Source organism: Acomys minous (genome assembly GCF_964271855.1).
Source record: "Acomys minous genome assembly, chromosome: 6".
NCBI classification, from domain to species: Eukaryota; Metazoa; Chordata; class Mammalia; order Rodentia; family Muridae; genus Acomys; species Acomys minous.
In genome coordinates this window covers 51,143,671-51,169,188 of record NC_140487.1, presented here as the reverse complement: position 1 = coordinate 51,169,188, position 25,518 = coordinate 51,143,671, and the positions used below count along the sequence as shown (strand labels likewise).

General features: G+C 42.6%; 1 protein-coding gene across 2 annotated transcripts in view; it reads left to right on the top strand.

Annotated features, from left to right (window-relative positions):
• The window catches only part of VOPP1 (VOPP1 WW domain binding protein), a 63,813-nt gene that overhangs the window by 31,878 nt on the left and 6,417 nt on the right, over positions 1–25,518 (top strand). For both annotated transcript variants that reach the window (XM_084787323.1, XM_084787324.1), the window contains 2 exons: positions 7,184–7,261; positions 22,524–22,660. In XM_084787323.1, coding sequence (XP_084643449.1) covers positions 7,184–7,261; positions 22,524–22,660 — 215 coding nt within the window. The remainder of the gene's footprint in view (positions 1–7,183; positions 7,262–22,523; positions 22,661–25,518) is intronic.

Sequence of the window (25,518 nt, the reverse complement as noted above, 5' to 3'; positions counted from 1 at the left end):
AGTAATATCCCACTCTCCACTCTACTGTGGAGAGTGTTCTGTCCATTGTCTAGATCTGGGTAGGGGTTAAGGTTTACCGCCTGTATTGTCCTTGGCTGGTGCCTTAGTTTGAGCGGGACCCCTGGGCCCAAATTTGCCTATCATAATGTTCTACTTGTAGGCTTCTAGGACCCTCTGGATCCTTCTACTTTGCCATTCTCCCATGCTTCTCTCATCTAGAGTCCCACTAGAATGTCCTCCCCTCTGTCTCAGTTTCCTGATAAGTGAAGGCTTTCGTGGGACATGCCCCTTGGGCTAATGTGCAGATATAAGTGAGTATATACCATTTGAGTCTTTCTGCTTCTGGGTTAACTCACTCATTATGATCATTTCTAGCTCAATCCATTTATCCACAAATTTCGGGAATTCCTTGTTTTTAATAGCTGAATAGTATTCCATAGTGTATATGTACCACAGTTTCTTTATCCATTCTTCTACTGATGGACATTAATGTCAACAATTAATAAATGGGACCTCATGAGGCTGAGAAGCTTCTGTAAGGCAGGAGACACTGTCAAGAGAACAAAGCGACAGCCTACAAACTGGGAAAAGATCTTCACCAACCCCACATCTGACAAAGGTCTAATATCCAAAATATATAAAGAGCTCAAGAAATTAAACACCACCAAACCAAATAACCCAATTGAGAAATGGGGCTTGGAACTAAACAGAGAATTCTCAACAGAGGAATATCAAATGGCTGAGAAACACTTAAAGAAATGCTCAACCTCCTTAATCATCAGGGAAATGCAAATCAAAACAACTCTGAGATTCCATCTTACACCCATCAGAATGGCTAAGATCAAAAATTCCAGCGACACCACATGTTGGTGAGGATGTGGGGAGAGAGGAACACTCCTTCATTGCTGGTGGGAATGCAAACTAGTACAACCACTTTGGAAACCTATCTGGTGCTATCTCAGAAAAATGGGAATAGGGCTTCCTCAAGACCCAGCTATTCCACTCCTTGCAATATACCCAGAAGATGCTCCAGCACACAGCAAGAAAATTTGCTCAACCATGTTCATAGCAGCCTTATTCATAATAGCCAGAACATGGAAACAGCCTAAGTGCCCTTCCTTCTTTAAGTTGTGCTTCTCCTCACTCTGGAGATGTGCGAGGAGGTGACGGGTGTTGGGGAAAAGCCCTTCTTCCATTGTGATCCCCAGCTCCTAGTACCCCTTGCTTTCTAAAATCCTGTTTTTCTCGGTGGTTGATCCAACAGCTGAACACAGCTTTGGTTACCAGCCTAAAGAGGCCTAGGGAGTCTGCTGTGGAGAGAGAATGTGTATAAATTCCCCGACGGCCTTCATGGACTGAGACAGCAGTGCAAGTAAAGATTACGCTGAGAAAATAAGTCAGTCATCAATGTAAACTCCAGTTCCCAGCCCAGGGCGGGCGGGGGTGGGGGTGGGGAATAATAGAGTCAGTCTCCCTTTCACATCTCATTGCCAATTTCATATCACCCCGTTTGTACTTATTGTGCTGTGTGATTTCAATGGTTATAGACTTGGCATCAAATTAAAACACTGCAAGGTTCTGGGAGGATGTCTACTTTCTCATTTCCCACATGACTCTGCTGTTCTGGCAGGGCATATTTCCTTATCTTACCATATCTTATTCTGAATCTCACTGACTCCAAAACCAGAAGGGCTGCTTCCCAAGACAGACCTGACTTGAGCTGATTTCAGATGAACAGCAATTTACTAAAATAGGAAAAGGAAGAAACAGTTGGATCCTAGGAACACAGTGTAGACTTTGAAAGTCTCTGTAGAGTGAGTGAAACTCATCAGCAGTGTGGTCCATCCTACGTCAGCTCACCTTTTCCCTGTTGTAGCTGGGTTCCTCAGCAGTTACCAGTTGGGAGAAGATGAGCACTTTCTAGTCCATCTGGATAGTTAATTATAGGCTTTACAGCATTTATAATAATTCCCCACCCGGGATATAAATAAAAAATTTTTTTCTTCAAGTAAATGCCACCAACCACCTTAAATACGCAATGTGGGCTTATGCAAGTTTGAGAAGATCTCTTCCAGTGATAAATAGGTCTCCAAAGAAAGGGCTGGCAGGCAATTGTCTCTCTCTGAAACCACCCTGTTTGGCATTGACCTTGGATATGTTGATCAGATGGAAGTTAATTGGCCTTTATACTATGACTGTATGTCTGAAGAGACAAGCACACTCCTTGTGGGGAAACCAAGACAGACCAGGAAGGAGGGTTCTGACCTACAAAACAAAACAAAACAGAACAAAACAATATAGAAACAAAAGCAACAACAAAACCCAACCTTACTATTCTGCCAAACACATAAATGAAGAAAATGGGCTGTGGAGACTTAATACTGAAGTCAGGGAAAGGATTGCATGTTCTTCTCCAATAAGTTGGAATGCCACTATGTTACCAAGACTGAACTGGAACTCAGTGCACTAAATCATTCTTCTGCCTTGTGCTGCTAAGTGGTTGGCACCACAGATATGCTAGTGTCCTTGGCTGAGTATTAGATATTAAGTCAAATAGTATTGAAAGATACAATTATAAAGTTTAATTATTACCATACCCTGTTATTTAACAGTATCCTATGATGACACCAGTTTACAACTGTCAAGATCTCTTCTCTCTATACTTTGTACCCTGAACTCATATTATAGTTGCTTTACCACATTCAGAGTTAATTTATTATGTAACATTTTAACGAATAACTATTTAACATCTGCCTGGGCTTACATTACTCTAACAATTTCAAGGGTTGGTTTAAAACAGCAAATATTGATATCTTTGTTATTCCTGAGGCTGGAAGCCCATGGTGGTGGGAGCTGACCCAGTGTGGTTTGTAGACAGTCACCTTCCATGCAGGGAGCTCAGAGAACAAGCAAGCTGTCTCCTGCCTGGCCTTCTAAAGACACTCATTGTTTCCCTCAGGGCTTTGCCTTCATGATCTGATGCTTGTCAAGGCTTATGCCATTCCCATTTCTGATGTGGTCCTTCTGCAGAAGATGCAGGGCAGAGGACAATAATATCCAGCCCGTCACAGTAACCAAAAGGAAAAGGGAATGTTTATTCCTGTGATGCTCTCGCTGTGCCGTAGTGTTGGATGGTCTAGAACTCCCTGTGTAGACCAGGCTATTTAAGAAACCACAGGGTTCTCCCTGCTGCTCCCTCCTTAGTACTAGAACTAAAGGCTTGTGCCACCACACTAAGCCCAGAAGGAAATCTTTACATGTCAATAATTTGCTTTTTTCAAAATAGAGATATCTTTATTTTATTGGCATTGAATATTGCCTGCCGTAATTCATCCTTATATTCTATTCTTGATGTTTGTAGAATAAATGTGTCTAAAGGCCAGATAGACCCTCTTCACTCCTGAGCAGTGCTAATAATGACACATGCTTATTTCTCACCTTTAAAAATTTGGCAGAGGCACCATCTCATTTTTATATTAAACTGCTACTGGCACACACTGCAAACTCATAACTTATGGCCCACAAGCAACCAGACTTATTCTTCCTTTCGCATTTTGCACCCTAAGGACTACATCACTTATCATTGAGGGCAGGGGTGGGGTGGGGTGGAGAAGGAGGGGGACAGAGAGACAGAGACAGACAGGCAGACAGAGATAGACTCCAGTGTTATGTTTAGAATATCCTGAATTACAAATTAACACCTGCTTAGCTTGCTTTGTCCCATTCTCTGTCCTTATTGGATGTCTATATTTGGCTCCCAGAATGCATTGAGAAGCACTTGGGTAACAAAGCAATTTCAGTTGCCTGTTTCTGCCAAGCAGAAGTTCCAGGCCCATGAAATTATAAGTGCTGACAGGTGAGTTTGGGTAAGAATGATGCTCTTTTGTGCTGCCAGTCTGAGAATCTGCACACACAGTAGAATGAGACGGAAAATCCATTCTGTTGTCACCATCTGCTCTGTACCCGGTTTAGTATTAATGACTTCCTTTGGAACATACATGCTTTTTCTAGGCAGTGAGTGCTTGGAGTGTATTAGGTGATGGGCTTATTTATTGTCCAATCCACCCAGTAATACTTTCTACTTTTAATTAAGCACAGAGTTGTAGTTAACATGTTTGTTTATCATTACCACTATTTGAAATAATAGCAGGGAGTGCCTAGCTCCAGAGTACACCTTCAGCCTTAATTGGAAGAAAGCAGAAAGCAGCGAAGGAAAAGGGATGGGAGTATTAACCCCTGAAGGAGTGTGTTCTTTCAGTGGCTGGCACTTGCCAGCATCTGACACTGAGAGTCAGGCCAGAGCACAGACGGGCTTCAAGGATGCTGAGGAATGAATGGTTGTCTAGCTGAAGGGGCCTAGTGAATGCTTTGTGTTGTAGGTTTTTTGGATTTTTTTTTTTTTTTTTTTGGTGTTTTGTTGTGTGTGTGTTTGTTTTGGTTTTGATTTTCGGTTTTTGGTTTTTTGAGACAAGGTTTCTCTGTGTGGCCTTGGCTGTCCTGTACTCCCTTTGTAGACCAAGCTGGCCTTGAACTCACAGAGATCCACCTGCCTCTGCCTCCTGAGTGCTGGGATTAAAGGCGTACACCACCACCGCCAAGCAACACTTTGTGTTTTCAGACTGAGTGGTGCATGAATACTAACAAATACATGTAATAATTTTCTATATTTAAATATTAAATACATATGGACACCCAAAATTCTAGGCAAGGAGCTCTAACTATGTGTGTAAGATAGTCTGTCTTCCTGCTCCCTCTGTATGATGTCAGGTTGAGTGGCTATTTCTTATAAAGCACTCTACTAATTCTTTCAGCATACCCAGGTTTTCTTTTTATTTGTTTCAGACTTTCTAACTGTAACTATGAAAATATGCTTGATGTTACAGCCTATTGTATACATACTTTTGTATACAGCAGAGGTCTGTTGCAGAAATAGTTCTCATAAAAGAGGCCATTTGACCATTTCAATTCAATTTTCACCTTCATAGCACTGGTTATAATCACCCCTAGGGATTGTAGCAGCTGGGAAAGACTCACTGTAAGTGCATTGCCAGTTCATCCCAAGTCAACACCATGCCTGTACCTTGTGTCACCTGTCAGTCATCATATTACGTCAGCCCTTTAATGATTTTTACCTGCAAACCATAGCACACTCTTAATATATTGCCGCAGTGTTCTCTGAGACGCTTTCTAGCCAATGTAAAGTTCCAAGTTGGATTGAGAACTCCTACACTTGGTATCGGAACATAATATGTATGCTGATTCCTGTCTGTGGGCTCAGGGCAGGGGTCTCTTCCCATTTTGTGCTACCTTCATGTCATCTTTTCAGTTTCCAAGCAGAAGGGCTAAGAATGAAGAGGGAAATCAAGTGGGAACAGAGAAGGCAGCCCATTATTAGTGTTGGGTTCAAAGCACTAGGGTTCCAGAACACTACCAACACCCTGGCTTACTTTTCCTGTTGTTGTGAAAGGAAATACCTGGCAGAAGTACTTAAGTAAGGAAGGATTTGCTTGGCCCTCACGGTGATCCATCATGATGAGAAGTCATAGAAGTAAGTGTGGCTGGAGCTCTGACCATAGGAACATGAGGCAGCCATTCACATTGCATTTGCATTCAGGAAGCAGGGGACCGAGATGCAGGTGCTACACTCACTTTCACTTTTTTGGGGGGGGGATATGAGATCACAGTCCATAAAGTGGACCGCTCATGTTCTGGGTAGGTTTCCCTGATTCAGGTAAACCTCTTTGGAAATGTCCTCAAAACCAGGCAACCCCAGGTGTTTGCCTACAAGACCCATTAGGTTTACTCTTGCTATCAGCGGACAGTCTCCAGAGCAAAGAGGTGCTGCAATAGCCCTTGAGTTTTATTTTGTTGTCATTTGCATCTTGCATATGGTTACTAGACTTTGACAAACCATTTAAATAGGTATTTCTAAGCAGTGCTTATATCCTATAACTTTTGCCCTTATTTATTCTGTGATTTTGTGACAAATTGCTACACTCATCCCTGGTTGAAACACCTTACATGCTGATACATAAATCTCAGTTTCTACAGATCCTAACTGTGAGCATAGCCAAAGTAGTTTCTCTGTTCATGCCTCACAGGGCTGAAATTAAGAGACTGGTTCAGCTTAACACTCCTCTAGCACTTGGAGTCCTTCAGGGACTTGTTCATAGTGTCCAGAACTCACATCCACTCCACTTGCCTTTCCTATACTTGCATTGCTTCTTCCAAGTCAGTAGGAGAGTATCCAGTCTGCTCTGGCAAAGTCTTATATTGCATACAATCTTAAGTTTATAGTCTTGTGAGTGGACATCCCATTTTGTTTTTTGGACCCTTTTGCACTGGAGAGAGAAGTATTTAGACACAAATACAGAGAGGGAGATCTTCTGTCTATCTTGAGTTCTACCTACCACACTTAGAACACATATTATGAATGTAATGCAAGTGCTAAGAATGTTCATGTTCACAAATCCATGATAGGAAACAGACCCATCTCTTTAGTTTATAGTTGTCTGATTTCCACCCACCCTAAGAGTAAGAGTTCAACATCTCCCGTAAGTGTTGCTCTCTCCTCCCATATAGATAATCTTACACTTAATGAGCCATCTCAGGCCTACAATAGATCGCATCCCAGGGGCTTTCTTGGGTTAGAACAGCCGCTGGGCATGTCTCATGTGGCTGGATTTTGCCAGAGGCCAAAAGTATGTAGAGAGAGGTCTGTGGGAAGAGAGTCTGAGCAGACCTAGTTCTTATATAACGATGAGGTCCTTAAATTAGCATTTGAAGTGTCCCCATCATTCCTTTGCTATTAAAGAAACTAAGGCTGATAGATCAGAAATCACATAGCTAGTTAGTGCCCAGACCAGAACTAAGCTTCCTTCCTTAACTTGACTCTGTAACCTTTGCTTTTAACTTGTAAGGGCATAAGGAAACGGTCCCACCTTTCTCATGGCCAGAGGTTAAAGACAGTACAGGACAAGTCGTTGTTAGTTCTGATGCATGGACTTCTTTGGAACATGAGTCTGGTAGGTTTAATATCCTTTTCTGGTCCTGAAGATTCTCCAGAAGGAATCCATTTAGATTTTTCTAAGAACACTTATGCTTACAGCGAATTGGATGAAACTATGCAATGAGGAACAGCCGCCCCTTTTTTTAACCCATAATTGTGTCCTCTCTCCTACAGATGCCGTTCCTATGAAGACTGCTGTGGCTCCAGGTGCTGTGTGCGGGCCCTCTCCATACAGAGGCTGTGGTATTTTTGGTAGGTTGCAATTCTTTCTTGTTCTGAGTACCAGTCCCCCAGAGGTGTGCCCACTGTAAGTCTAGTCACCACCTCATTTCCAATGCCATCCTTTAGGTCCTGGTCTTTGGGGAAGACTGGGCTAAGATAAAGAACATCTGGCTTCACTTCCTCTGGGCCTGTGGGTGGTAGGAGTTTCCAGAACTGTCTCCCTCCTGTCTCCGTAGGCAGTGTCTGGGTAAGAAGAGCTTGGAGACATACAACCTCAGCCTTGAGCAGCTTCTTAGCCAGGTTTTGAAATGGTCTTGAGGAAGCGGAGTCAGTGGACTGAGAACTGTAACAAAGTTTCTGCTGCCTGAAAGTCTTCCCACATCTGTGTCTACTGCATGTTAGCTTTCAAGACAGGCACCCTGCATCCTCACCCTTCCCCAGGCTCCTCACGGAGGTCTGGAGAGCGTACACAAAAGCTATCACATCACAACTCGGGAGAAGGGTAGGAAGCAGACTGTCATTTAGAGGGTAGCCTTGTGCAAGTCTTAGGTCTCAGAGAAGCCCCTGAAAGTCCTTGGGGATAAGTTGTAGTCTATAGCTAAGAGGCATTTCCCATGCTGAGGATGGCATAGAGGGATGGCACAGCACCGGAAAGGGAATTTCTGTAAAAACGCACTGAGCATTTCTTATACTCATCTATTCGGCTTGCTTGTAGCAACCATGTCCTGCAGGAAATGCAGGACGGGTTAAATCATCACATACTCTTTGTATAACTTTAAAATACTGGCTTTACTGATGTTTTAACACTTATAACCTTATTAACAACCAGCAGCCACTTGAATCGTTCTCTGAAGGTTTCCCTTTTTCTTGTGACAACTGCTTGAGTAAGGAAATCGGCAGGGACTGCAAGTGTTGCACAACAGAGATTTTTTTTTTCTTTATAGCATAGCTCCTTTCATCACCAGCCTCTTCTTGATCAGGCTTGGGCGTTTGGGGTCTGGGCATCATCTGTTTTCTTGGGTCCTGGCCAAGCCTTCCTTTGACACAGGTAGCCATGCCTAGGTAGCTGCATCCCCCTACCCCAAGCAAAGGGTGTTGGTGTTCCGTTTCCCCATTTCCTTATGGCTGCTGGAGTCATAACCTGTAACTGACAGAAGATGGCGTGCAACCTGAAACAATCCAGGTGGAGAAGTTACCACACTTTATTAAGCCAGTGGAGAGCTGAGTGCATCCTCTACCCAGCTGACATAGAGGAAGGTCATGCCTGGGAAAGACTCCTGGTGCAGAGACAGAGGATGGGAGGAGTTTTACATTCAGAAGGCTGCAATCACATCATTCCTGGCGTAGGCTGGAGGGTCTTTACAGCATGACCTTGGATCTTGTAATATTCATACAAGGCCTTCCCTCCAAAGCAACCAATCTGGTTTTTTACATATCAGAACCCTTCCTCATCAGGGAAGGAGGGCCCTTCCGATATTGAAAAGCACTTTACCAAGAGGATAGAGAAAACATCTGTTTACAGGCAAATGTGGCTTCCAAGGAAAGGGAGGCATTGGTCGTTGCAACCTGGCTTTTTGTAATCTCTTTCATTCTCCTAGCTACTTTCAGATCCTTGAATTTTATAAATGGGTAGATACTGGTTCCTTAGAATCATTATTTTAAGTCAAGTTACTCGTTGTTTGACAAAGCTTAACAACCAGTTAGTTACACAGTCTGGCCGTTGGATCAGATACAGCAGTTGGTAAGTTGTGTCAGACTCCAGTCCTAGGAAGCCACTGTAGCTAGTCCTAGAGGAAGAACTATGACTAATACTGCCGTGAGTCCAAAGGGAGGAGAGGCCATACTGCTCCTTATCTCCAAGTGTTCCCTGTTCACTTCCAGTGACAGCAGTGCTGAAGAAGCTGTGACCCAGAGAGGCCGTCTGGGGGGACTTTCACAGTCTAGGTCTTTCCTCCTCACCCAGTATTGGCACCTGCAACTTCGTGTTTAAATGAGCTTCCCATAGCTCAGCTGCCGTGTTGCCATGCCCTAGGGCAGAGACTCTGTCTTATACTATTTAAAACTTTCTTGAGAGCATCCTACAGAATCATGTAATTTACCCTTTAGCCCTGAGCATTAGTTTTTGACAAGATAACTGAAAGCCAAGGTATGTCAGTTGAGGAGATGTTGAGTGCAGAGTAATTGCTGTTTGCCTCTGTTACTTGAAATATTTAGGATGTGGGTGTATACGCTTAGATCTTCCACTGGGCGAGAGACTCCCACTCCCTGTCATCTTCCCTGTAGATGAGGTTTCCCTTGTTCTGGCTGACACTGCTGGTGAAGCTGGTCAGTTCGGCACACTAGTGAATGGAAAAGAAACAAAGACAGAAAGACAGAAAGAGAGACAGAAAGAAGAGAGAGAGAGAGAAATGAAAGGCACATGACTGCTCCTAGGTGTGGTGAATGGGGAAGTTTATTATAGGCATGTCAGAGAGCATAGCCAGAGGCAGGGACATCTGGGAGAGTCTAGAGTGGGCATGACCAGGTTGAGCTGGGCCGTGTGAGAGTGGAAGGAACCAGGTGCAGTGGCCGGGAGCCCTAGGAAATAGACTAAAGGGCCAGAACATTTACATAATCCAAAATAGTTGATTTATATAGGGACAAGCAGCTGGGGGAAAGAACAGACCAGGCTATAGCCTGGAGATGTTTCGTGTGGGGGCTGGGTATGACAGCCATACCTTGTAAGAGGTTGGGTCTTAAGGATGTAGGGAGAACCTGGCAGCCAATAGATACCTCGAGATTCTGACATTCTTGTTTTCTAATGCGTTCCTGTAATGATGAACTTTATTCTGAAGGGGTCTGTGTTCATACCAGGAAAAGGATACTAGTTGAGCCTGGGGATATCTTGTTATGTAAATGTATTGTAAATTTAATAGATTATATTCAACCATTCAATTTTCTATGTCCAGTTTTTATTTATTTATTTATTTAAGATTTATTTATTATTTATACAGTGTTCTGCCTGCATGTTAGCTTGCACACCAGTAGAGGGCACCAGTATAGGTGGTTGTGAGCCACGATGTGGTTGCTGGGAATTGAACGCAGGACCTTTGGAAGAGCAGACAGGGCTCTTAACCACGGAGCCATCTCTCCAGCCCCTATGATCAGTTTTTAATCCACCTAATTTTGAATATTATTTCATTAAACAAGCTTCATGTTTTGAGTAACTTGCTTTAGGCTTAACTTTGACAACATATATAGAAGACTATATAATGGGAAATATAAACTGGACTCTCCCTCTAATTTTGTCTTGGTATATGAGTTATATTTGTGCTTAACATAACTACAAAATAATTTTGGGCACATTAAAGATATTTAATCAGTAATAAGGTGGCTGATAGTTACATTTATGTCTTAATTATCTTTGTTGTAACAGTTTATAATAAACTAGCAACTCTTAAAATTAGGATTTTATAATTTTATCTGCCAAGATTTTAACACTTAAAATTACACTTTTGAATTGAATTTCTTTTAGTACCAAAATATATTTTAATCCATAAGTTCAGTCCATGAAGAAACTAGGAACCTCATTTTCTTGATCCTTCTATAGTGTAATTTAAAAGATATTCCATATTGAGTAGCTCATTTTATCATTATTACAGGAAAGAACAGAGATTGCATCTCATGAGATAGTTATAAAAGTTAAAAGTGTATAATGAATTTTTGCTGTAGTTTCTTATATGTTCAGTTTCTTCAAATAGCTAAAACTTAACAAGCTTATCAAAGTGGTTAGACATACATCTTGAAGTAATTTTTTGTTAACATGAATAGACTGCTATAAACTTAGGAATTTATAAATCTTAATCACCAAACATACATTATCCTTAAGTCCCATTTCTTTTTTGGACAAAATTTTATCTTATCATAAAAAAATTCATCCTTATCTAAGATATCTTTTAATCTTTCTTTTTTACTAAAATTATAGGCTCATATTTTATAAGACTTTTTATATCTATTTATTTTTTATTTTATTTCTCTCAGAAGTTGAATTCAAGTTATATACATGGCAGACTGCAGCAAATTAAGATTGTCTGTACACTGACTATTAACTATTACCCTTTTTTCTTGTAAGTTTTGAGTAATTTTTCCAATTAGAATTTTACAGATTATTTTTGATTCTCCCCTTCTGTCCTCCAGTAGTCTTACAGATATTGAGAGGAAGAAGAGTTACATTTCAGCAAGAGCTTTAAAGATGGAGATGCACATTACTTTGAATGATTTTTGTAAACAAGAACCAAATAGAGGGCAAGTATTGAAAGGGCGAACCATCTAAAATTACGTTTAGCTGCCTTAACCAATAAACCCTTCTGATTAAAAACAATAAAATACTACAAGATATAACAGTAACAAATGAATCTACCATTTGTTGTAATATTTTTTTTCCTAAGGGGGTATTAGGCGATATCTATTTTTATTGCAATCTTTACATAGTATGTATAGCAGCCTTTTCATTGCTGCATAGGTGGACCACCATCTCATGCTTAGGTTTTACCCTAAGTACCCTAGTTTCTTCAGAAAACCTTGAGATCTCATTCAGTTAAGTCCTGACTGAATACAACAGCTGGGAGGAGTGGCTGGATACTCAGATGAGGGGCCAGTGAACTTGGTTATCTCCTCCTCTCTTAAAGGAATGCTAACATTTTACAAGCCCACCTCTAGTTAAGGAGGCATAGCTGGAGTTATTGTTGAGAGGTTTTAGATGGAAGGATTATGTAATGGTTTGAATGAGAACAGGCCCAATAGGCTCATGTATTAAAATGCTGGGTCCCCAATTGGTGGAATTGTTTGGAAAGGATTATGAGGTGTGGCCTTGTTGGTGGAAGTGTGTCACTGGAGGGATGAGCTTTGAGATTTCAAAAGCAGCACAGGCCAGGTCCAGAGTTACTGTGCTTGTGCTTGCAGCCTGTGGATCTGAATGTAAAGCTCTCACATACTGGCTGTGCATGTTTGCTTCTTGTGATAATCATGGATTAACCCAAATCCTTAACCGATTGGTGTGTGTCTGCTAGCTAGGGAGGCAAACAACCTGAAAAGCCTAAGTCTTTTTTCTTGTCCTTATAAAGATGTTAAGTTCCAGAATAATGCAAGTATGGTAAACTAGGGATCATTAAACAGAAAACTATTGAAAAAAAAAACAGACATTAGAACTCAGGAAATGTTGGCGTCATGCTGCCCCCACCCCTCCTTAGTTGTCTATGTCTGTAAAACTGAAAAGTAAAAATAAAAGCAAGAGTGGGCTCTGTGGGACAGACACAAAGGCAAACCATAGGCATAAGGCAAAAGAGTCCCCAGAACAGGAAGAATGTCTGATCTCCCTTAGGAGAAGCATGCTTAGAGACCCAGTAGAAATGGCAAGCATTAGGACCCAGTATAGACTCTACCTCCAGTATCTCTCCTGCCTTGTAGCTTGTGGTCACTCTGAGGTGGGGTCCTATGTTTCCGGGCTGGGGAGGCTACCCGGATGCCTGGGGGCTTGGCTGAAGCAAAGAAGTAGGGGGATCTGCTTTGTGCCTATCTCAATTGCTCTTGCAGCCACTGCTTGCCCTGTACCATAGGCTGTCTTTTCCCAGCTAGGGCCTTGTCTTACAGGGCTAGGACATCAAGACTTTATGGCTCATTCCCTACGGACCCAGGAAGCCCTTTGAGAGGAGTATGTTGGAAGCTGACTAAGTTCAGGCTGTGGGCAAGATTGTAAGTGGGAGCATAGTGACAGATGAAAAGAGGTGAGGTGAGTTGTGTGGGAAAGAAGGACCAAGTGGGGAGATATGCTTCAGACAGAAGAGCAGTTAAGTTAGGCTAGTGGGAAGGCACAAAGGACATTTTAGTTTTCGGGGGAGTAAGATGATTGTGACACCTAATTTTCAAAGGAGATCTCTGCCTAGAAGGGGAAAACAATGCTGACCATCCTTGACTGTGATAGTGGCTCCCTGCGCTGGCATCTTTTGTGTTTGTAACTGGCCCCATTGAGTTTGGGGGGGGGGCGGTTGGTTTTTTGCTTGTTTGTTTTGTTTTGTTTTGTTTTTAACAGAAACTTCTGACCCAGTGTCTACCAGGAAGTTAATTGTGTGGCCTCCTAATGATGGAGTAACCAAGGGCCCTTGGAAGCTTAGGACAGGACAAGTCAGCCCCTTCACTCTTATTCCCTGGCCATGTCCCTCATGGTAAGGAGGGCCAGTGCCTCCTTGGATTTGGGACAGTTTGGTTGTTCATTTACTCCCTTTACTGTGCTGACTTCCCTATTCTCCCCAGGTTTTTGTTTTTCAGTATCTTGGTTAGTGAAGACATTTCGAGCCACCTCAGTATGCTGGGAGGTATTTACTACAGCAAAACCATCTAGTTTCTAGAGGTTTCCTTGTTTGTTTGTGAATATATGAGCAGACTTAATGACAAAAGGCAAATTTAATAGCCAAGCATTTTCTGAAGCTAGTGGTTCAAAATTGGTGTAAATTTAGAAGGCTTCATGTGATCACTGGAGGAGCACATGGAAAGACTCCTCCAGCCCCTAAATACATCACTAGTTTTAGACAAACTAGTGGGCTTTTGAGCTATACTTTGGATCCCAAGCACAAGCACTGGTGAAAATTGGGGAAGTATTGGGGTCCCAATCAGGCCATTTGGACAAGAAGGCTTTCTCAAAGTCACATAGTCTCACAGCATCTATGCCTGTGGTCAAGGCCAAAAGCCTCGTAGGTTTGGTGTCCATCCTACTTCATAGAGGGCTAGTCGACTTCACAAAAGTGTGCGGCTTTCCCTTGAAGTGTGAAATACCATAGTCTTCCCCAGACTCCTTCAGTGTGCATTGAAGGCATGAAATCTTCGATTGGATGGCCTTCATGTTAGAAGGAAGTTTAAGTGACTTGTTGAAAGAGATTAGTAGGACAAGCTCAGAAGCAACTCTGTTGAAAAGAAGAGGTCTCAGAGGAGCAAGGATGGGTCCACGTCGGATTCTGTGACTCCAGGAGCAATTTAATATGACTGGAAATTTCCCATCCTGGAGGAAAGGGGAAACCCATAGAAACAAGATGGGACACATAGAACAAATAACAAATAACGAGAATGGTGAGGGCAGAGAATGTGGGCTGTGACTCAGAGCAAGAGTGCAGTGTGCTCAGCAGCCAAGCTGCAGAATGCTAAGAGATCACGAGAAGCCATCCCTATGCCAAAATGAGTGCGAGGAAGCAGTCCAACTCTCTCTCAGAAGCAACATAGGGGACAAAACAAGACAAAACCATCAATAACAAAATAATTCTCCCAGAAGAGCTTGTCCAGTGTGTCACAGTCATACTGATGCCTGGTACTTCATCTGAACTAATACCAAAATCAAAACCAGATTTCTCATGTGAGACTGATGGAATCAGGAAACCAAGCCCTCCCCTGTTGGTATCCTGACTTAGCACAGGAAGACAAGGCAGGGATCTTGTGAGTTGTCTTTACAAACCTTAAGAAGACTCCTCAAAGGAGCATATCTTCTTCAACCCTAAGGGGTGCCCCGAGAGGTTCACCCATCTTCCCCCAAAAAGGATCCTCAAAGCCCTGTCCTCCTCCATAAGCAGGGCTCCTTTAAGAGGCCTATAAGAGGCCCAAACTTTCTAACCAGAACTGAGTTCAGTACACAGTCTTATCTCCTAGGGGTGTCAGAAGGACTCATCCGTTTTGTCTGGGAACACAGCAGTCATCCCAGTTCTTTCTGGTTTCAGTGGTCCTGATGTTGACTATTCCTGGCAACTCAATGGCCAGGGAAAGGCTTCCCTACCTTGAACTCTCTTTGTAACCTTTTTATACTTTGTAAACTGTAAACCTTCAAGACAGGAAAGTGGCCCAGGCCCCTGCCTGAGGAGCTCCAGCAGCCAGGCCCCTGCCCCAGACCTCCCTCACCATCATAACAGTGTTTGCAACCTCTGTTACTGTCACAAAGATCAGCCCCTCAATAGGACCCTCCAGAGATTATGCTACTTTTAGGTGAAAAGTCTGAACAAAAAGCCACCCATCCCTGAGCAGAAAAACTCACCAATCCCTGACCTTCCCACAGAAACCCACCAACCCCCTGAGTCCCCCAAGCTCAGGACATGAAATCTCACCAATCCTGACCCTGGAAAGCTCTGCCCTAGAAAGTTCCACCCACTAAGAAATCCTATATAATGCTGTGTCTTCTGAGTTCCCTGTTGTTATCTCTTGGGAGCAGCCACACCATGGATTTGTCCCTCCACACCGTGGACCCTCCCAGAAAATCTCTTTTATGAGATTTGCTACCTGGTGTGACTCTGTCTTCTGAAGAAGCCAAGAAGCAAGGAAGAGAAGAAGCCAAGAAGTGGAGCGGGGATAAGATTCCTGATTCCCTCAGCTCAGCTGGAAATACCCTCCCCTGGGAGCTGCAACACCTCAGCTGAGGAGGCTTTCCCTCAGAGCTGTGTGATTCCTGGGCTCCCGAGTCCCATGACACCTCTCCATCCAAGCAAGAAGGCCAACACCTGGCCTTGTTTGTCAGGACGCTCCTCATCTGAAACCTCTCCTTAGCAAGGCTGGTGTGGGAGGTCTTGCTGGGGCCTCCAATGAAATAATCCATGTGAGTCAGTTATATATCGCCATGCTGTATTAAGCCAGTTGAGCATAGTGGGCCCTCTAGTCACTGACCAAGAGGAAGCTCATGCCTGACACTCTTGGTGCAAAAACTGAGGAAGGTAGTTTTTGTTGTTGTTGTTGTTGGTTTGCAGTCAAAAGGCTGCAATCATATCACACCTGGTGTGGGCTAGGTCTTCACAGTGTGGCCGTTGATTTTGTAAAATATCACACAAGGCCATTCCTCTAAAGCTGTGGTTATCAACCTCCTTAATGCTGTGATCCTTTAATACAGTTCCTCATATTATAGTGATCTCCACCCCAAACATAAAATTATTTTTGTTGTTACTTCCTAACTGTAATTTTTCTACTGTTATTAATCATAATGCAAATGTCAGATATGCAGGTTATCTAATATGTAACTCCTGGGAAGGGGGTCATTTGTGCAAAGGGGTCATGACCCGCAGGTCGGAACCAAACTGGTTTTCTGTATCAGGATCCTTTCTCACCAGGGAAGGAAGGCCATTTTGGTGTTGTAAAGCACTTTATCAAGAGGAGCGAAACGACATTTATTTACAGACAACTGTGGCTCCCAAGAGACAGCCTGACCTTTCTTAACCTATTTCACAATACCATGCATGGGCTGCTAAAATCTGTGGAGTATTAACTGAGGATTATTAAAGAACAACTATACCGTGAAGTGGGTGATGACACAAAAATATTAGTTTCAGAAGTAAAAGGGAAAAAGAAAACTTAGCAGAACAGAACATGAGAGAACCTAGGGTACATTCCAGAAGGCCCAGCCTCCACCAGGAAATGTTCTTGTGGTGCAAGCACAATTTCAGAGGACTTAGAACACAGCTTAAGACAAAGAGCCTTAGAAAAATCTGTGCTCTACTTTCAATAAGAGATCATTTAAAGCGGAGGGTGGAGGCGGGGCTGCCTAGCAGTCTGGGCTGAGCGTTCTGGAATGAACTCTAGAGTCTCCCCTGTTCTATGAGGGGGAAGGGCCACAGTTTCATGTAGGTTTATAGTTTTACAGAATAAAGAGAGTCACAAAGCCTGACAGTCTTAAAATACAGTGGTAGGTCCATCAGAGAGACAGTTACAGCAACATAGGGGCAGCGTTTCTGCAGGCGTCAGGTGCTGTCTGATGGCATTCTTAGCGTTTGAGTTGGTGGAAGCGAGGAGTCTGATAAGTTAGTAGACTCCAAAAGGTTTTACTCCTTTAGTCATAGGGTGTTATTCTTGACAGACAGGTAGGAAAAGCACTAGAGCCAGCCCAAGATAAAGTCATTACCCTCTGCAGCTACAGCATCCCAACCTCGCCACATCATTGCAGTTCTAATAAGTCGCTCTTGTGGACACAGCTTCTTTACAGGAAATCTCATAGGTAAGATCAAGACATTAAGCAAAATAAGCCAGAGCGAGGCAAGCATTGCATGTCTTCTTTCAGTCGTTTCCTAGATTTATTTATAGATACATAAAACCATTTCTGTATGCAGTGTGAAAAACAGAAGGGAGATTACAGGAAAGGGACTGGTGGGATTAAGGAGTGGGAGGACGGAGAAGAGGAAGGGATGGAGGTGTGAGTTATGTTCAGCACACAGGAGATCATTGAAAAGAGACCGTCTTTATGAAACCCAGCACTGTGTACTGAGAACACATCAATTTAAAATTAAATAAGTAGAGCTTTGTGAGAGAAGATGAACTTTTCTGCCCAAACACCCAAAAGTAAGAATTTGTTCCTCTCAAAACAAACAGAAAACACGGGAAATGACACCTCAGAACATGGCCTGGATGCAAGGCATGTGCTCATGCAGCAGTCTTTTTAGTGGGGCCTTTTGGCAGGAGGCAGGAGCGCAGTGCATAAAACCCTAAACCTGGAAGGAGTCCTGGGGATGCCGGGTTGGTCTGGAGCCTTATACGCAGTATGTTGGGGTATAGGGATGAGTTGGAAAATGGTTAAACTTGTCAAAATTGGCTATTGAGAGATGAGAAAGAAATCCTACAGGGCTCTTTTGATTTCTGGGCTGGGGCATCTTCTGCTGGTGAGGTAACAGTGGTGTGACACACAGTGGTTTGGTAGTATTGAGATATTGACTGAAATGTTTGTGAGTTCTGCACCCTTGCTCTTATGAGGTCGGAGTGCCAGCTGCCAGAAGCGTTGATGGGTTGTTAGAGTTTCAGTTGTGACACAAGTTACAGCTAACTGAAGGTATAGCCGGAGTGTCTGGAAGTGGCATCTGAAGCACCCTAGTGAAAATACAGATGATGCTCCTGGGGCCTGAGCCATACATTCCTTCTCTCAGTAAACCTTCAGTGGCTAAGATTCCGGGCCTCCTATAGAGAGGCTTCTGTAGCGACCACATTCCTGAAAGAGAGCTTCTGAATAGATGCTAACTGTTAGATTGAGGCTAACAGACAAAGCTGCAAAGCTTTGTGGTAGCTCTTTCAGTGAGGTTGTGCCTAGCATGATGGTGTATTTCATGAAGAAGTCTGGGACTGAGTGAAAGAAAAATTCAGTGGACTGTTTCTTCTTCGTTTTAAAAAGTAATTCATTTTAAGTTCTTTCATATACTGCACCCCAACCACAGTCTCACCTCCTTCCTCTCCTCCCAGTCTCTTCCCTCCACCTCTCCTCTGCCCCAGGTCTACGCCTCTGTTTCCCTTCAGATAAGAGCAGGCCTCAACCAAACATGGCATAACAAGTTGCACTAAAACTCTGCACTATCCCTTATGTTAAGGCTGCCAGTCACTAGCACCTTGCAGAACGGAGAACTGCCTCCGTTAAAAGAGGAATTGAAATAGCAAAGTAATGAAAGGAACTGGATTACGTCTAACCTTATAAAATGAAAACAGCTTCTCCCAGTCAGTCCTTGGGCAGCTTCCCAACTCTGTTGTCCAACAGAAGAGACTACAGTGGGCAGCCTGCCCATGGGTCACAGTGCTGTGGAAATGGTCTTCCTCATTAACTGCGGTGACTCTCGCCAGGCAGCCTGAAGTTCATTTTCCTGGCCCCACTTCAGCTTCCCTTTCAGGAGTAAGTCCTCAAGGCTAATGTTTCAATCAGGAACAGATCGGCTACTGTGTGATATCAGAGCCACAGTTGGTCTCCCGTCAAGTGACTCGGCTTTCCTTGCTTCTGAAGTGTGAAGTATGGTGTCATTTTTCATCTAGGAGAAAAAAGTTCCATTTGACGGGATGACTAACATCTTGACCTCTTCTCGTGGTTGAAAACCATCTCAGATGACTTATTTGCAAACCAAAGAACTAGTTCTGTTAGAGTGACCAGCAGTATCATTTGAGGAAGTAAATCACTGTGCACATCCCACCTCTGTTGCTGTTAATTTACCAGTATGACCTAATCATGTTTATTGCCAGGCCTATACTTACTATTACCGCAGTATTCCCTAGCCCGCTAGCAATCAATCAAGACACAGACACCTGTTATATTTTAAAATAGCCTTAGTTAACCTGAGGCAAGGCAGATATTAATTTCCTAAACGTCTTCCCATAGTGGGGCAATGATCCCATGCCATTTGCTTTTAATAATTTCTATCAAGCTACCTCCCATCCATAATCCCATATACTTGCTAATGTTCTTCATCTGGGCCAAATGCGCCATCCACGCTGGCCATGTGCTTCTTCTCTTAACCCATGATGGCGCAGCCTCCTTCTCCTCTCTCTCTTCTTCTCAGCTCTCTCTTCTTCCCAAAATTTTCTCTGTTTCCCCCAGCCTGGGAACTTTAGCCATGCCTATCCCATTTGCCCTGCCCAGGGTGACTGCCTTTTATTAATTAGCATCAAAATATATCAGACCAACAAACCTCTCTAAGCTTTAGGTAACCTTACTCAGAGATGTATGTACTGTGGGATTTAACATTGAAGGTAAGACAAGTAGTTGTAAGAAGCAAGTCCAGCTGGGCCTAGTGGCACCTGCCTGTAATCTCAGCTACCTAGGAGGCTAAGGCATGAGACTTACATGTTCAAAACCTTCATGGAGTACAGAGTGAATTCAAGCCAGCTTGAGCAAGTTAATAAGACCCTACCTGAAAGTAAACTTTGTTAAAAAAAAAAAAAGCTGGGGATATAAGACTATGCTTGTAAAGATGGGGAAAGAGTGGGAGAGAGAGAGAGAGAGAGAGAGAGAGAGAGAGAGAGAGAGAGAGAGAGAGAGAGAGAGAGAGAGAGAGAAAGAAGAAGAAGAAGGAGGAGGAGGAGGAGGAGGAGGAGGAGGAGGAGGAGAGAGAGAGAGAGAAGAAAGGGGAGGGAGGGAGAGAGGGGGAAAGAGAGAGAGAGACTGTTCTCTTTGTGATTCCAGCATTCTTGCTAATGAGTTCCTTTACTTTTCCTACTTCTGAACCCACTTCTGGAGTCCAGCCAGAGCCATCTCTGCGTCTCTCCGCTGACCTTTCCCTGCACTAGGTCTCTTCCTGTGTCATTCTCACGAGACTTCCTGTTCCTCCTTCTCCGTGTACCTCACTGTTCTCATCCTTTACAATCTACCTCAAATATGGCTGGAAGAGAGTATTTGTCCATTCTTATGTTTAACAGATATCTTTGTGCAAACCTCCCAGTGCACTGACTTATACACTTAAAGTAAAATGACGAATTTTGATACAGATAATGTATCACACAGATCTATTCTTCCAATCTTCATTTTTCTTTCTTGTCACTTGTTATGAATAAATAGTTGTATACATTTGATATTCAGTTTTCCCCTCTTCTATTAATAATGAAGTTCACTGAGGTGTGGGGAATGGCCCCAGCTGCTGTCTTAGTTAGGGTTTCTTTTCTTTTCTTTTTTCTTTTGGTTTTTCGAAACAAAACCTATGTACCTTTGGCTGTTCTAGACTCGCTTTGTAGACTAGGCTAGCCTCGAACTCACAGAGATTCACCTGCCTCTGCCTCCCTTGTACTGGGATTAAAGGTGTGTGCCACCACACCCGGCTTAGTTAGGGTTTCTACTGCTGTGATAAAAACACCATGACTAAAAGCATCATGGGGTAGAAGGAAGGGAATTATTTCATCTTAAACTCTCAGGCCAATCTCCATCACTGAGGGAAGTCGGGGCAGGAATTGAAACAGAAACCATGAAGGAACACTGATTACTAGCTTGCTCCTCATGGTTTTCTCAGCCATATTCTTATCCTTATATAACCCAGGTCCAGCTGTCCAGGGGTGGCACTGTCCACAGTGCGCTTAGCCTCCCACACCAATCAGTCAAGATAATGCCCTCATAGACTTACCCACAGGCAATCTAATGAACATATTTTCTCAATAGTCCCTCTTCTAGGATATGTTTGGGTTTATATCAAATTGGCAAAAACCAACAGGCACACCTCCCTGTGGAGTTGTGGACATCAAAGGTGCAGAACACTGACTTGTTGAATAAATAAAAAAATTAAAAGAAAGAACACAGACTATAATTTCAGCCTTTTCCTGAGTCATTTTTGCCTGTGTCTGTTTTAAATTCTTGTTCAACATTCCAAGATGATCTGGAAAGTTCCTGTTGACTGATGGCCTTGCACTTGGTCATATTACTATTCTCAAGGGTCTTATCACACACTCTTACCTTAAACTCTTTTTTATAGATTTCTTTATTATTATATATACAGTGCTCTGTCTGCATGTACACTCACAGGCCAGACGGGGGCACCAGATCTCATTCTAGAGCCACAATGTGGTTGCTGGGAATTGAACTCAGGACCTCTGGAAGAGCAGTCAGTGCTCTTAACCCTTAAGCCATCTCTCCAGCCCCTTAAACTGTTTTATTTATACACACACACACACACACACACACACACACACACACACACACACACACATTTTCTGGTGTAATTGGCTGTGACCAACGCTATTGTGTGCTTATCTCATATAAGACTGGAGTACAGGCATACTGTATTAAGCTCTAGAATGTTCCACGGGCCAGAGATGAGCAAGAATTTATCAGTTTTGCTTGGTGTTGCCATTTACTGATGATCTACTAGTCAATGAGAATCTTAGATGGTTTGGAACAGTGTCTTCTCTGGAAAGCACCCACTTTCCTTGCCTATTAGACATAAGGATCAAGATATGCACAGTAATCACTAACGTTTACAGCCTGGAGTTTTCTGAATATGCTTTTATTTTGCTGACTGTATTCCTTCTCTCTTCTTTTATTTCCCTAGTAATTAACAAGTGTTCTAGATGGTTTTTTAAAATTATTAAATGGTCACTTCATAAATAATGTAGAAAAGTAGTAGGAAGGAGAAATATACAATTTTTTGTGGTTTTGAAGGGAAGAAATGGAAATGTGGAAACAATAGCAGAGACTGGATTTGACAGTGTCTTCTGTTTAGACTAAAATACTGGTTTTGGTTTTTAAAAAATCCTTTGAAACCAATCACTTTTAATCACTGTGATACAGATTTTTCTTTTTAGCAAGTATGTCACTGTTAGTGGCTTCTATCCAGGAGACAGCCCAGATGTTTTCAGAGTGAGAATCTCATTGGTGTCATCCACAGGAGTAATGTCCCAAAGTGAAGAGAACCAGGGCTCATCGCATGTCCTCCTGGCTGGAGGTTTCTCACAGCTTGCTGGAGCCGGTAGGGAGTGATATTCCAGGGCCCCAGAGAATCCTCAGGCATTTTTGTCACAGTTCTGGCCTCAGCCTGTGGCTTGAACTCTGGCCTCCTGCTTGTGTTCCTTGCAGGTTCCTGCTGATGATGGGTGTGCTGTTCTGCTGTGGAGCTGGCTTCTTCATCCGCCGGCGCATGTACCCACCACCACTCATTGAGGAGCCCACATTCAATGTGTCCTACACCAGGCAGCCACCAAATCCTGCTCCAGGTCAGCCAGCCTCATCCCTGTCTGTCCTCCTTATAATTTCTGTGACCTCTTCAGACATTTATAGTACCATAGAGTGTGCTAGAAGAGACAAATCAGGCTATTTGGTTATTTAAGTTCTGATGACCAGCTTTATTGTTGTTTGCTGCTGGTAGCAATGCAATCTCTTGTGGGTGTGTCATCTCATGGTCTTATATTGTTATTGATGTACCCTGTGTTGAAGGATACGTGGCTCATATATGCATATGTATTTTTCCTTTTTCATTAAGAAGCTATTTCATGTATAAGTTTTTTTACATGGACAGTAATGACCCTACCATTCTTAATCTATCTGGAGTAAATATTGTTATTAGATGGTAATTTGTTTGGTATTATATGATTGCTGGTGAGTTTGTTTTGCCTTTTAAAAAATTACTCAGTAAGTATGCACTGTGTACCTGTTCTGAAAACTCATAGTAATAAGTTGGATGGCAGAGAGCTATAATATACATTGTAGTAGGGGTCATGATGATGTCATGGATGTCATCTTCAGACCCATCGGATTGTATACAGTGCTTAATGCATCCGTCATGGACTAAAATAGAATAGAGAAGTTGGAGGGTTGAATATAAAGGGATATGTAACCCATCCTCTCTTTTCTGGCACATGATATTCAAGATACAAAGAGTGTTGTTCTTCCACACTTGTCTTCTACTTGACGCTTGGCAGGGTTTTCCTCTCCAAAAGAACTTGAGATTATTACCAAGACAGATGTGAATGTTCATTTTCTATACTGGTTCACTGCAACCCACATCTTATACTTTCCCTTGTTTGGCATCATCTCATATTCATGTATGGATCTTATTCTTTTAACTTTGAAATTTGTGTTCTATCAGAAAGTAAAAAAATAAAGTGTCACTTAAAACAGAACATTGAAAACCATTAATCATTGGATTTCATGTGGGTTCATCACTCTTGGATGGAGTGAGGACATGCAGGACACATGTCCTTCCTGCCTAATGCCGGCCCTTAGTCAGCACTGATGCTCCCCTAATCACCCAAACTGGAACCAATGTGGTGGGGAGGTGATAAAATTAGACCCACACTTTTATCTGTGCAGTTCACCTTGCCCTGAGGTACCAGAGTACTGACAAAGAAGAATGTATTACAGTCACTCCCCGTTCTCTTCTTTAACAGCAGTGAACTCCTGTCAGTGGAATCTTTGGTCTCACTTTGGCTACCACCAGTAAATCAGAAGATCTTACTAAAGTTTATTTCCAACCTTTATTTTTTCCAGGGAAAGATTTGCTGCCTATTTTCATAGTGAATAGTCTCACTGTCTTCTGTCTTCTATTTACTAGAAAGTTAAGAAATGAAAGGAACGTAGTTGGAGCTAAAAATTAAAACTTCCTAGTGCTCTGATTCCAGCTTTGAGAGCAGACACCTAATTATCTAGATACTTCTCACTGTTGATTGGGATTAACCTATTTTGTCTTTCATACTGAATACAAATACTGAGTTCCCCAAGCACTCCATGCTCATGGCCTGGCTTACACCCTAGTGAGCAGTCACACAAATCATCTTAGTCAGCCCTCCACATCACAGGGTTCCATGTTTGCATATTTAATCAACCATAAGTTAGAAGAATATAAAGAAATGTGTTCATTCTGTACATGCAAAGACTTTTGTCTTGACATTTCATTAACAATTTAGTATTGATAAACATCTGTATAATATTTCTATTGCTTTAGAATCATGAATAGTCTAGAATTGATTTAATATATATAGAAAGATGTTTATAGGTATATACTGTGCCGTTTGATACAAGGAGCTTGAATATGTGTAGATTTGGCTACCTATAAAGGGTTCTGGACCCCAAAGCTGATTTTGTATAGTTACTGTACTGGCTAGTTTTACATCAACTTCACATAAACTAGAGAAGAGGGAGAAAATGCCTCCATAAGATCAGGCTGTAGGCAAGCCTGTAGGCCATTTTCTTAATTAGTGATTTAGGGGGAGGGACAAGCCCATTGTGGGTGGTACCATTCCTAGGCTTGTGGTCCTGGATCATGTAAGAAAGCAGTCTGTGCAAGCCATGAGGAACACGCCAATAAGCAGCACTCCTCCATGGCCTCTGCATCAGCTCCTGCCTCCTGGTTCCTGCCTGTTTGAGTTCCTGTCCTGACTGTCTTTGATGATGACCTGTGATGTCATAAGCCAAATAAGCCCTTTCCTCCCCAAATTGCTTTGGTAATGGTGTTTCATCATTGCAATAGTGACCCTAAGATAGTTACTAACCATAATAGGGATAAAGTTGGGGTGCTTGTTAACCAAGTAAATTGAAAACTTTGTTGGATGCTTGCTTAGATTAAGTAGGAACGTGTATTGAAACTCAGCTGGAGGAGGGGTTCCACACAGTGGTCAAGACCATGTGGAAGTGACATCTAGTCAGCTTCTGTAAAATGGCCATAGAAACTCATGAGCTTCATGAGTTTTCAAATATCTACTATTAATCCCAATGGGTGTAAGAGTCTGCATCAGGAGGGACATCAAACTTAAAAGAAAATGTGCCTATGAAAACAGCAAAGGATGTTGGTTAATACTGCCAATAGGAAGATGTCATGGACTAAGGAGTGCTCAAAGTTCTACATCTTAGACTTGAGTTGTTTTCATGGGGTTAAGAGGTAGAGTGAGGGATGCTAGATTTGACACCATTCCATGCATGTTCTAGTGGTACCTAGAGGCATTCAGAAACCACCAGTGTTATAGAACCCATTGGATTTAAAGGATCCCCCATTTGCAGGATACATGGATTTAGATCCCTAGCTTTGTACTGGAAGTTTCTATTTGGCCCAAATTCCTTTTTTTTTTTTTAAGGATAT